Source organism: Rhinolophus sinicus, linkage group LG01, assembly GCF_036562045.2.
Source record: "Rhinolophus sinicus isolate RSC01 linkage group LG01, ASM3656204v1, whole genome shotgun sequence".
In the NCBI taxonomy this organism is placed as follows: Eukaryota; Metazoa; Chordata; class Mammalia; order Chiroptera; family Rhinolophidae; genus Rhinolophus; species Rhinolophus sinicus.
In genome coordinates this window covers 197,810,762-197,823,880 of record NC_133751.1, presented here as the reverse complement: position 1 = coordinate 197,823,880, position 13,119 = coordinate 197,810,762, and the positions used below count along the sequence as shown (strand labels likewise).

Genomic DNA, 13,119 nt, shown 5'->3' with positions numbered 1-13,119 from the left:
TACTTTATTTCCATGTATAATGGTCTAAATGTTCCTAAATCCTTAATGCTGGCACAGCCGTTGTAATGATACTTAAAATGTTGCACGTTTTTTAATACCAATTCCAGACTCTTTTATGTCAACCTTTCACAACACTGCTGCCACCTCAGTGAGCAACAGTTTGGGGGTCATCATTTTAGCTTTTTTTGTGTCTGTGCCCATACATCTCATCATCATCTGTGTGCTGTGGCTTGTGTTTACAGCATTTTCATCAATAGCTATTTCTACAGTAAACCATGCTGATTCCAGAGCCTCCCTGGCAAGCCTTGACTCCAACCCAAGTACCAATGAGAAGAGCAGTGAGAAAACTGACAACTGTGAAAAGGTAGGACTTTCCTCCCAGACGTACTCAGCATTAAAATGAGTCAGAAGTCTTCTACTCTTACTCAATCCTCCCTGGTTCTTTGATTCCTAGATCCCAAGACCCTTGTCTTTGATAGGCTCAACTCTTCGATTTGACAAGTTAGATCAAGCGGAAACCAGGAGCCTTCTTATGTGCTTTCTTCATATTATGAAGACAATTTCAGAAGGTAAAGGGAGCTTTTAACGTTAAATTTAAAAACAATAAGAAGAATACTTCGAATTTCAAAGAGTCTCAGGCTATGTGGTATTTCTTTTCAGAGACTCTGATTGCCTACTGGCAAAGAGCACCCAGTCGAGAGGTGTCCGACTTCTTCAGCATCTTGGAGTAAGTTATGGAGTTGATTAGTTAACACTTTTTTCTGGAACCTTCTAAATAGTTCATTATACCATACTTCATTCTATCAATAAAAAAGCATAAAATACATTTAAAATTTTTAATTTTTCTTTTAATGTACTTAGATGAACAGTTTGTATAAGAGAAAGGGCATGAATAATTAGAATGTGACTTTTTTTTCTTTCTAGTGTTTGTCTTCAAAATTTCAGATACCTAGGAAAACGCAATATAATAAGGTAACAATTTTTAGTTCTAATAGGTTAGTCTGGTCTTTTAAAGAGAGTTGTGACATAATTAATATATCAGGTTAGACTTATAGATATATGTTAGAAATCGTATAGGATTGTTAGGTTGACCTCACATTAGACATAGAAGTTTGACGATTGCCCCATAACTATAGTATAAACTTGTATAGGGAGAAAAGCACAAAACACAATTTTCTAAAAGGAAAGCACATTTCATGTATCTTCTGAACAAATAAGTCTACCTTTATATGGAAAAAAACTTGGAAGATACTTATTTAAGAAAACACTTCCAGCAAGTTAAAAAAAAAAAAAAATGTTAATCTGGAATAACTTGGTATTGTCATCCTTTTCTCATGAGAGGTAACAAAGCCCCCAGGGCCTTCATTAAATCCCCAATTCCCCATTTCCAGAAGACAATGTGGTTTTATTTTTCATAGCATATGAATTTGTTAGTTTCCCTTCTTTATTTATATGTAAATTACAAATACTGAGCTAAGATTAAAACCAGTTTTTCTTGCAGAAAAATTGCTGCCGCATTTAAATTTGTGCAGTCCACGCAGAACAATGGAACTCTCAAAGGATCTAATCCTTCCTGCCAAACATCAGGTCTCTTGTCACAATGGTAATGTCACATTTGTTTGATATTTAAAATTGTATGTTTACGTGTGTATATATGTATGTATCTGTGGGGTATGGATACACACACATGTGCACACATATATGAGTGTGTGTGTGTGTGTGTGTGTGTGTGTGTGTATATATATATATTTTTTTTTTTTTTCAAACCAAATGCAGATTTCAAGTTATTCTATGTTTCTCTGAAGAAATTTCTTAGGTCCTTTCCTATCTACCCCACTAGTTTGTAAAGACCTTAAAAGCAAAGATTATAGCTTATTTGCATGCACCTAGAGCACAATACCTTGCATAGAACAAGAACTAATGAGTATCTTAACTTCATCAAACCTGAAAAAACATATTTGCTAATCTCCTAGTGACAAAGTCAAGTGTGGGGTCAGATATCCCCATTATTTTTAGTATTGGTAATGTTTGAGCAGTGTTCTTAGAGCTGAAATTGTTTTTTAAAGGATCAAAGGCAATGAGGAAGCTCACTTCAGATTTGCAAGTCCTTAGACTCGGATTTGACTAGCAGATAGGACCTGCAGCCATCCCTTAGCAACCTATTCTGTGGGAAACATTTGCCCTGAAATCCTGCTTAAAGCTCTTCTGGGACTAGTGATGAGAATTCTTTGCTAAAATTTCCTCCAGTTTAATTTATTCTTCCAGAGGTATCATAATAATATGCAACATAAAATGACTATATTTTAGAAAGAATTTAAGAAAGACATATGAAAGTAGTATACAGCCAATATATCATAGCATAAATTTTTCCTCTCTGTTTATGAAGACCCCTTGAAATTGCCCCTTTGTGAGTAAGTAAATGAAAAAAAAATGTAATGGGTATTTTGCAAATGGTACTAGAGGACTGTAAACAATTTTTTCATGGTTAGAGACAGTAGTGACCCATCTGAGGTTCACTGCGGTTTTATACGTTTGGTAGGTTAGGTTTCAGGCTCCTTCCTGAACCATGGGGACAGGTCCTGGCCATTTCTATTCCCCACCCCGTCCACTCTAGAAACCAGGACTTGTCCTCCAGGAGTTCCAGACTGATGTAGACTCAAAACCAGGAAACAATCCAGTCCCAAAGATCCAAGGCATACATTCCAGACCCATTAGTCCTCATAGCTTCTGGAATGACCCAGACTCCCTTGGCCACTGAAAGCCAAAGTCAGGTCTCCTGGGCCTTGATCCACCCAGAGTATGTGATGTAGCCAGAACCAAATAAACATTGAGGAATATGACAAGGAGAAAACCATGGCCTCTTTTTTCAGGCTTGATTCTTCCGGATATCTCTTATCGTCTGCTATCCTTAAAGAAATGTTCCATTTACGTTGGCCAAGTGGTCGTTTAAATGAAAGTAAAGAATAGGAAGTATCCCTACTACCACAGTGACACTGGCTCGCTCCCCCAGCTGGAAGGGCCAAGGAGGTATTGCATGAGAGCCTTGCAGGCCACAATCACCGCCCTGGGAAAGGCACTGCACAGAGTCCCCTCACAAGGATAGTATGTCAGCTCCCTGTGGGCAGTCACAAAAGGAATGACAAAACGTGAAGAATTTCTAAATACAAACAAGCAGGAAAGCAGGGGTTGTTTTAGACCAGATGTTTACATTTTGCATCCTAAAAATAATTTTGTATAATTGAGCTATAGAGTATTGTACTTTTTTAATGTCTGCAACTTTGCCTTCCTAATAAATAATAGCCAATGTCCCATCCACGGAATCCCATGATCCATTAAATATTAATGAATATGCTTGTACAGATTTCAATTCAGTATCTATTATTCTTCTGTTGACTTTCAGTATGTCTTTCTGAACTCTCTTTGGCTGAAATAAAATTTCTTCAAAAGTACTTTTAAAAGCCGCTTTTATCATGTCACCTATAATTAATATTTTAATAAAAAGTCTCAATTCAAAAAATTATTTTATATTTGACTCAATCTAGAATATGTGAATGAACACTTGGATATCACGTATCTCAATTACTTTAACCATTTTTCTTATTTAATTTTCAGGATGAACACCACTTCCGGTCATGAAGGTCATAAGCAGCACAGATCACAAACTTTACCTATAATTCGAGGCAAAAATGCACTTTCTAACCCCAAACTCTTACAAATGTTAGACAATACCATGACCAGTAAGTAAATCAGAAATAACAGGAACAGATGGTTATCAGTTTTTCTCTAAATGTGTGTAGGACATGAAATGCATTCTACCATTTCAGAAATGTAAGGAATACTATTGTGTCACTGAGACCACTGCTTGTCAGGTTTGCTGCAGCCTGGGGAGTGTTTCTTTGAGAAGAGAATCACCAGGAAGTAGCTTTGAAAAAATGTAATGTGCTTATGAGAAAGAAAGGGGAAAAGCAAACTCTCAGTATAATATGCTTAGTATAGCTCCTCTGGGGGGAAAAAAATGGCTTTTGGTATTATGAGGGTTACGCGGGCATCTCTCAACCAGATTGTTGCTGTCTGCTCTGTGGAAAGAGGAGAAAGTTGTCTGTGGCCTAGAAATAGTAAATGTGACATCTTAAATCCAGTGATGCACACATTCCAACTGTGAATGAGGGAAAAACAGGGGCCAGTGTTTTGTATCATGTAAATGGACATGTGGCCAGAGTTAGCTATTTGAAGGCATGTGCCTTATCCTGTAAATACTTTTAGTGACTTTCTGAGAAGGCCATTCATGCACACTGTCCATGTGGTCTATTAGCCTGGGAGTGGAAAACTTGACCCAAACTGATTATGGAAGAAATATGAAACTATCCATGGCCGAATTAATGGGGAAAATGTAAGAATAATGGAAATAGACTACTCTGGTAGTTGGAAACTGTACAGCTGACATACGAAAAGGGCACACGCACTGTCTTAGTTGAAGCTGCTACAACAAGATGCCATAAACTGGGCAACTTAAGCAACATTTGTTTCTCAGTTCTGGAGGCTGGGAGGTCCAAGATCAAGGTGTCAGCAGATTTGATGTCTGGCGAGGCCCCCACTTCCTGGTTTGCAGACAGCTGCTTTCTTGCTGATGGCGAGAGAGATCTTTCTGGTGTCTCTTCTTATAAGGGCACTGATCCCATTGATGAGGGCTCCACTCTCAAGACCCAATTACCTCTCAAGGACCCCACCCCCAAATACCATCACATTGGGATTCACACCCACATAAGAATTTGGGGGACACAAACATTTAATCTGTAGCTTCCACTGAAGACTCTGTCTAGTGTTTTTGATTCAGCCAATAAGGAAGTTGAACAAAAGCCCTTTAATTTAATAAATTATTCATCAAAACGCCAGTAAACACAGCATATGTTGTTATAGAACAAAGTCCTTTACAAGATACAAAGAGTTGTCTTAGATGTTTATATATGTTCTGCTTTGTATTTTTAGGCAACTCCAATGAAATAGATATCGTGCACCATGTAGACACAGAGGCCAACGTAGCTACAGAGGTTTGCCTGACGATTCTAGACCTGCTGTCCCTCTTCACGCAGATTCACCAGGTGAGTGGGATCCTAACATCTTCCGCAGCTTGATAAAATGGAATGTAGAAAAGTCCTGTGAAGTCAAGACAATGTTTTTTAATATTTTATGAAATCAATTAACCTTACATAAATCAACTTAAGTGTGAGTGAAAAACAGGATAACGATGAGATTCAGATTTTATCAGAAGTTGCCTAATGCTAGACTGACATACACACATGTATATTTCACTACTGTCAAATAACAGACATACTTTCTTCCTAATTTCTTCTGCTTCTGCTTCCCTGTCAGGAAAACTGGGCTGAGTGAGAATGTGACTTGTCTTTTTCGTTCTCAAAGAGAGGGATATATGAGAGCTAAGCCCAACAGACTAATACTGTTGAACATGTTTTCATGTGCATATTTGCCATCTGGATATCTTTGGTGAAATGATACCACTATATACTATTAGGATGGCTTAAGGTAAAAAGACTGACCACACCAAGTTTTGGCAAGAATATGGAGAAACTGGAACTCTTATTCACTGATGGTGGGAATCAAAAATGGTACAGACACATTAGAAAAAAGTATGTCAGTATAAAAAGTTAAACAAACATCAATCATGTGACCCACGATTCCAATATTAGGAATGTACCCAAGAGAAATAAAAGCATTTGTTCACACAAATATTCATGGAAACTTTATTTTTAATAACTAAACACTGGAAACAACCCAAATTATATCAACAAGTCAATGGATTTCTTTTTAAATGGTGTTATAGCCATACAATAGAATATTGATTAGCCAATGCTCAATGAGAGACGTTAGACAAAAAGAGTATATACTGTATGGTTCGATTTATATAATATTGTATAAAATGTGACCTGCAGAATTGTATTTCAATTATACGTCAATAAAGCTATTAAAAACATTCACTCAACCTAATTAGCTTATAGATGTTAAGGTTTGAACTAGGAAACATTGGATCTGTTGAATAAAGTCTACACCAAACAGAATGAGTATACAAAGAAAGTTCTACATGGAGGTGAAAGGTCCACATGGTGGGAGAAGAAGCTAAAACCATATTTTAATTCTTCATTGCTCAATGGAGCAATTCTTCATTGCTCAAATGTCCCTCAAATCTCATCCATCTCACAGGCTTTTCCCATGCCTCTGAGGACTTGCTTCTCTGTGGCGTCATCTCCTACCTCTCACCCGGCCCCATCCCACTCCCCATGCCCAGGCTGCTCTGCTCTTTTATCTCAAGCTTGAACTCACAAGCTCCTTTCCAACTCAAGTCCTTGGTACCAGCTCTTTTTCCCTCCTTGGACAATCCTCCCAGATCTGTCCACGGCACACTCCTTCAGCTCACATGGCAGTTCATCCATTCGAGAGATCTTAAAAACCACTCTATCTAAAGTAATCCTACCTGCCAAGCAATTACTTTTTATCATATTATATCATTCTACTCTATTTTCTTATGTAGTACTTTTTTTCAATCCCTGCTATGTAAATTTCACTGTAAACATAGACTTTGTCTTCTTATTCAGCACTTTATTTCCAGCACCCAGAATTGTGCCTACCACAGGGTAGGTTCATGAAAATATTTTTTGAAAGAATACAGATGTCCTTTCACTCATCCTAAATAACTTCTGTGTTAAATTTCCAGAGACAACTCCAACAGTCTGAATGTCAAAATTCATTGATGAAAAGGGTCTTTGATACCTACATGCTCTTTTTCCAAGTTAACCAGTCGGCCACAGCACTGAAGCATGTGTTTGCCTCCCTGAGACTGTTTGTATGCAAGGTAAGCGTGCTCCAGGTTCCAGGGAGAGCTCAGTGAAGGATGATAATAAGTACACATTAATCCTTACATCTTTGGATATGGAGGAAAGAAGGTCTGTTGCCTTCTATTTTGGTTTATTTAGTTTTATTTGACTTTTGGGTTTTATTAAACTATTTGATTCATGGTCTCAAAATAAGTTCACAGCTTTGGCAGCTAATCTGCTTGGATATCAAAAGGGAATAAAACACATCTGGCCACCAATGCAGTGTTGGTGGCAGAAAATTAGGTAAAATGCACCATTCATGCCGTTCATGCCAAGTTAGTGGTTCTACATTAGAGTAGATACAGCTGTCACCTTTTGGCGTGCCGTGGTTTTACAATGCTGGGTGACTGAAAGACATGTCAAAGCTTTCACTCAGTTCTTTTGGATTGTCATCAGTTACTGATGCAAGGGATACATATAGAGCACAATTATTTCTAGAAAAGAAAAGAAATACTAACATAGACTTTGATAAATAAAATTATGTCCTCTTCCACTTGCAAATGGAAGGAAAAGATGTGGTAAAAAAAAAAAAAAAAAAAGAAGAAAGAAGGTTTTTGTTCTAAGGAATTTTAAAATATGAGGAGAAGAGAAAAATGAAGGAATGCTGCTCCCTCACCAGTGCTTCTGTTTCCAGTTTCCTTCAGCATTTTTTCAAGGCCCTGCAGACCTGTGTGGATCATTCTGCTATGAAGTCCTAAAATGCTGTAACCACAGGTCACGGTCAACTCAGACAGAAGCATCAGCACTTCTGTACTTTTTCATGAGGAAGAACTTTGAATTTAACAAGCAGAAGTCAATTGTCCGATCCCACTTGCAAGTAAGTGCTGCTAGTTTTCATTGGTGCTATTGTTGAAATCACTCCTCTGTTTCAGTATTGATAAAAAGACTACTGTCCCCATGGCAACCAGTCACCAACTCCTCTGCCAGGTTCTTTAAAGATGGTGGTCACACGTCTGATTCATAGGAAGACGGCAGCTGTGCAGAAATCAGCAAAACCCAGAACTCCACCCAGGCTTTTTCTTTCTTCTGCCAAGGAATAGAATCATACAGAATATGTAACTGAGGAAACCATGGTTATCTCTAGGATGCTAAATCCCACCACATTCTAAATGCATTGATTTCTTTCTTCAAGGCATCTTAAGATTCCTGCAACCTTTCTTAAGTATTTAAGATTATAAGGAAAGCATTTGATATCGCATGGCCTTCTAAAGATTTAATACATAAAGATGCCATTCATTAAGTCTGCAAGGATAAATTAATGATACATTCATCCAATCCAACGGATTTCTTTAAAACTCCTATTTCTGAGTTACTCATTATTGAGGTTTCATTTTTCTTTTCTCTTCCAGCTGATCAAGGCTGTAAGCCAGTTAATAGCTGATGCTGGAATTGGAGGCTCTCGGTTTCAACATTCCCTTGCAATTACCAATAATTTTGCTAATGGAGACAAGCAAATGAAAGTAAGAAATGTTCTGTGGGCTTTTTTAAAGAATTAGGAATAAACTAAACTGGATTCTTTTTGTGAGATATCAAAATCATGAAAACACACAAATTCACTATTGTTTATTGAGACTGAGTGTTTATATTAGGTTGGCTTGTTTGAACTGATAAGCAGCTCTTATACTTTCAGCATATAATCTGTTAAGTGGAATTTCAAAGATGTGTGGTTGAATGGTATGTAACAAGAACATTTACCACAAATATCCAAAAATACAGTGATTCTCTCATAATCCCACTCTTGGCAAATTTATCTTATCTTTCTTTTAGAACTTTCGAAAGACTTCTCCTTTAGTCAGTATACTGAAATGTCCAGGGGTACAGCCTGGCTTCAAACATGGCTGAATCCAGTGGTCAAAATAATGTTTTCAGATCCCCTCCCCCTACTGCCTCTCTCTTTGCCCTTCTCTCAGTTCAATTTCCTTTTTTGTTCACTTCATTTACAGGTAGGCTCTCCCCATGAACTTACTCTCTCAAAAATGCTAAGAACACTGGCAGTATTCTATGAGTGGAAAAAGCACCTCGTTCTATAGTGCCCAATAAAGTCCCAGAACTGAATCTTTTTGATCCAACCTTGAGTCATTTGCCCATCCCTAAACCAATCACTGTGGCCTGGGGCATAGCATACTATGATTGGCCGGGCCAGTATTATGTGCCACCCCTGATGCCTGGAATGAAATAGACCCACACAAATCACATGAACTAGAGCCAGAGACAGAGCATCTCAAAGGACAACCAGGATGCTGTTACTAGAAGAAGGTGGGCTAGAAAACAAAAAGGAAGGTGTCTACTATAATTCTTACCTTTAATTAAATGTATATAACCACAATCAAAATACATAGAATGCATACATAAAGAATGTACATAGTTATGAACAATATATGGTAAGATGCACCAAGCTGTGATGCCACACCACAATTAATAGCCTAACTTATACATTCTAAACAGATAATGACCCAGGCTCTCTCTTTTCCAAAGAACAGTAATTTCCCGGCAGAGGTGAAAGATCTGACTAAGCGTATAAGGACTGTTTTGATGGCCACAGCACAGATGAAGGAACATGAGAAGGACCCCGAGATGTTGGTGGATCTCCAGTACAGCCTGGCCAACTCCTATGCCAGCACCCCCGAGCTACGGAGGACCTGGCTGGAAAGCATGGCCAAGATCCACGCGAGAAACGGAGACTTGTCCGAGGTGATTAGTGAAGGCTGTCATTCTCCCTCGGCTCTGTATCAGGACAATTGGATTTTCATTAATAGGATGAATATAAAAACTTACCATGTTTTCCCACTAGTCTAGATAGGACCTGGTTATATATGATGTGCATTAAATTTTCCAGGTAGGAATAAAGGCTGCCTGGCTCCATATACATGAAATCAAATAAACGCCAGCGTCTGGGTGGGGGGTAACCCACTGCAATTGTAATCTCGTAATGCAGAACTAAACACCTGAGGCTAGGGAGGATCGTTGTAAGGGTGTCTGGAAATTAAGAGTTGTGTACATTCCTGTTCTGTGCTTTAAAACTTCGTCCCTGCCATTGGAGTTGGATGGGGAAGCTCGCCCCACGGTGAGTAACCTCCGGTTGGAGTAACCTGTCCTCGTTTGCAGTTTGTCTGAACTGAGGGGAAAATTAACAACTCCTGAGAGTGTTAACGCTCACACTTCATGTGAGTGAGAAGAGTCCACTGTGTGAAAGTTATAAATCAATAGCTAACATTTTTATGTCAGTGTAAATGCTGGGAGAATTTATATGCAGCAATTCACAGCACCAAGGTGGCTTCCGGACACCACATGGGGAAGTTCTGCTTCATTCCCAGTAATGCACCCACTTTGGGAAGAGATCACTTGTCTAGGATAGTCTTAAAACCGGAAGCTGTTCGGAACGCTTGTGAGGGACTCTAGGATGGGAACAGAGCCTTGCTTCTCAGGAATTGGATGAGGACAAGTATGAGAAATCCAATTCCTCTTGGACTGCCCTGAAAATGGAGAACTTCCTCTGTAAAACTTGAAAAGCAAAAGCTGAAATCACATGGACTCTTCAACAGGTCAAGTTCTAGTATGTGTTCAGCAATGTTTAAGGCTTTACAGGCGATATTAGAGAACAATAAAATATTGCCCATATAATCTGGTTAGGGGAGCACACAGGTTACATTAGGTCATACTATTTAATCATGCCACCTTGTGAAATGACCATTTTAAAGGCAATAGAAATTCAAAGGGGGGCCATTACTGGAGGTAGAGAAGGTAAGAAGGCAGCTTATTGCTATTTCTAGTTTAGACCCTGATGCTATAGTTTATAGTTTTCACAAAACAAGAGAACTATGGATTTGAGGGTGCCAAAAAAAATGTATACACATGACTTGTTATATATACTCTTTTGTTATTGGTATATATTGAGTATTACAATTTTAATAGAGTTTTTTTCCTTTCTTAAAATATCTATACATTTTTTTGGCACCCTCTGTATATATAGAGAGAGACTTAGGCATTAAGGAAGGAAGTTAATTCTATGGGAAAATTTTTAGGGCAGCTCATTCACCCACCTGAAAACTACATCAAAAAAAAAAAAAAAGAAGGCCAAGTATGCATTTTATTCTGGATTGTGAATTTTTTGGAAATCTGATTCTTATTTTTAATTCTATCATTAAAAGGATTCTTCCACATATTCTGACATAGAATACCGACTCACCTTGGAAGATTAGTCCTATTTACATAAATAGTAAAATTTTCCATGTGTCTTCCTCTGAAACTATTTTCTCTTTTTTACAGGCTGCTATGTGTTATATCCATATAGCGGCCCTCATCGCAGAGTACCTGAAAAGAAAGGGTAAGATGACCATGTGAGGGGGGAAAAAAGTCCAGAAATCAACATGTTGAAAACCCAACTTAAAATTCATTTATTAATTTTAGATGTTATTAATCTCAGTTATGTTTTATTAAGCAGCATTAATTTTCACTGATATTTCTAATCATGTTGTACTTTTAACTTTCAACTCTCTTTCATGCCATGACCATGTTTATCTTATGCACAACAAGGCTAACTGGTTGGCTTCTTAGTTCAACATGAGAATGCTTTATTGGTTAATGATATGTAGTTTCGTAAGCTTGAATTAACACAGACATGTGGCAATGTCCTAACCTCATCTTGCACTACCATAGGTTACTGGAAAACGGAAAAGATTTGCACACCATCCCTGCTCCCGGAGGATATCCACCCCAGTGATAGCAACCCATTACTAACAACTCCTGGTGGAGGAAGTGAGTGGTCTAACTGAGCTCTTTACCCCAGGAACAAGGCAGAGGAAATCAAGTAGCTGCTTAAATTGCACTTCAGTGGAATTCTTAAATCTATTCTTAGAAGTGAAAACTATCTCAGAGCTACATAATTTACTCTGTAAACCCCGAAGTTTCTACCATTCAGAAACCCCACCCATCCAAAATTTATGAAGTTCAGATTACTGAAAAGTTCTCAGCAAATAGAACTGCACTTTATCTGATATTAGTATGAGCTATAGTCGTATTTTGCTACCAATTTGCCTGCTAGGCTGCCTTTGGGATTTTACTCTGAAGTTAATGAATTATTTGAATTGCAAGAGAAATCCATTTTAATTTTGAAATGTAATACAACTGTTTATTCAAAATAAGGGATGCAAAAATGGAGACATATAAATATGGTGTATATCACAAGATTATATTTATAAACAGCATGTTCCATTTCCTTTTTAAAAGCATAAACTGATTCTGACAATTTACAACATATAACAATTTACAATATTGAAACCCTTAAATTAAAATATTCTATCTTTAATGTCTGATAACAAAAGATTTTGTAACTATAACTAAATAATTATTCTTTATAAAAAATTTGGCAATATAATGAACACATTTGATCAGTTTTCTCTTGCAAAAGTTTGTTCAACCCCAAAGTTTATAAACTACAATCTGTTTCAAATAATTTAACTTTCAAAATGCTGAAAGTTAAATTATAGAAAAATTCAGTATTTGAAAAACAGAAGCACATCTTTAAGTAGTAAGATCAAAATACCTAAACATAAGGTAAATGGACTTTAGTTACAATATTTTAGAAACATAATGGGTCGTTATTCTTTTAAATGTGTGTGCATTTTCTAAAGAGTCTCAGTAGACTTTGCAAATAAGACACTTGAACCAAATGACCAAAGTAAACTGTGAGACAGCGGGGTCACTTGTTTGCGGGCCTTGGGGAAGAGACCAGACCTGGCATCATGGCTCATGCCCACAGGAAAATTCAGGGATCTCTTTCCTCAACTTCAAACCTTCTATTGAGGCTGATCCTTATATCCACATCATCAAAGTTATCATTGTTTTATTTAACATGCCCTTCCTCTCTATTTATTTTTTATCATAATTAGATACTATTCAGTTCCAAAAAGACTATTTCAAATTCAAACTTAAAAACAAAATTGAAGAAACCTGATAAAACTAGATGGAAGTTTGAGAAGTTGTGGAAACTTATATCCCCAAATGTTGTGTGAACCTTTTATATTCAAACAAAATTTAAATACCCACTTTTAGACCTAAGGTAATATTAGAATATAACATACCTATTGAGAAAAGAATGTATTTGTTTAGAAAACTTTAAAATAAGGAAGGTGATCATTTATGATGCGCTAGTATATAATTATATCCATTGGCATATACCAGGGGTGCCAAAAAAATGTATACAAGTGGGCACTTTGGTCAGCATTGCTCAAGT

The 13,119-nt window shown here is 37.4% G+C and overlaps 1 protein-coding gene across 10 annotated transcripts in view; it reads left to right on the top strand.

Annotated features, from left to right (window-relative positions):
* DOCK10 (dedicator of cytokinesis 10) overlaps positions 1-13,119 on the top strand; it is a 236,387-nt gene that overhangs the window by 201,422 nt on the left and 21,846 nt on the right. For 8 of the 10 annotated variants that reach the window (XM_074314112.1, XM_019736633.2, XM_019736627.2 and 5 more), the window contains exons 35-47: positions 243-364; positions 455-569; positions 661-727; positions 925-972; positions 1,502-1,603; positions 3,613-3,737; positions 4,987-5,099; positions 6,728-6,865; positions 7,522-7,704; positions 8,237-8,347; positions 9,363-9,578; positions 11,154-11,211; positions 11,544-11,642. In XM_074314112.1, the coding sequence (XP_074170213.1) occupies positions 243-364; positions 455-569; positions 661-727; positions 925-972; positions 1,502-1,603; positions 3,613-3,737; positions 4,987-5,099; positions 6,728-6,865; positions 7,522-7,704; positions 8,237-8,347; positions 9,363-9,578; positions 11,154-11,211; positions 11,544-11,642 (1,497 nt within the window). The remainder of the gene's footprint in view (positions 1-242; positions 365-454; positions 570-660; positions 728-924; positions 973-1,501; positions 1,604-3,612; positions 3,738-4,986; positions 5,100-6,727; positions 6,866-7,521; positions 7,705-8,236; positions 8,348-9,362; positions 9,579-11,153; positions 11,212-11,543; positions 11,643-13,119) is intronic. The other 2 variants (XM_074314111.1, XM_019736636.2) reach the window with 2 other exon arrangements.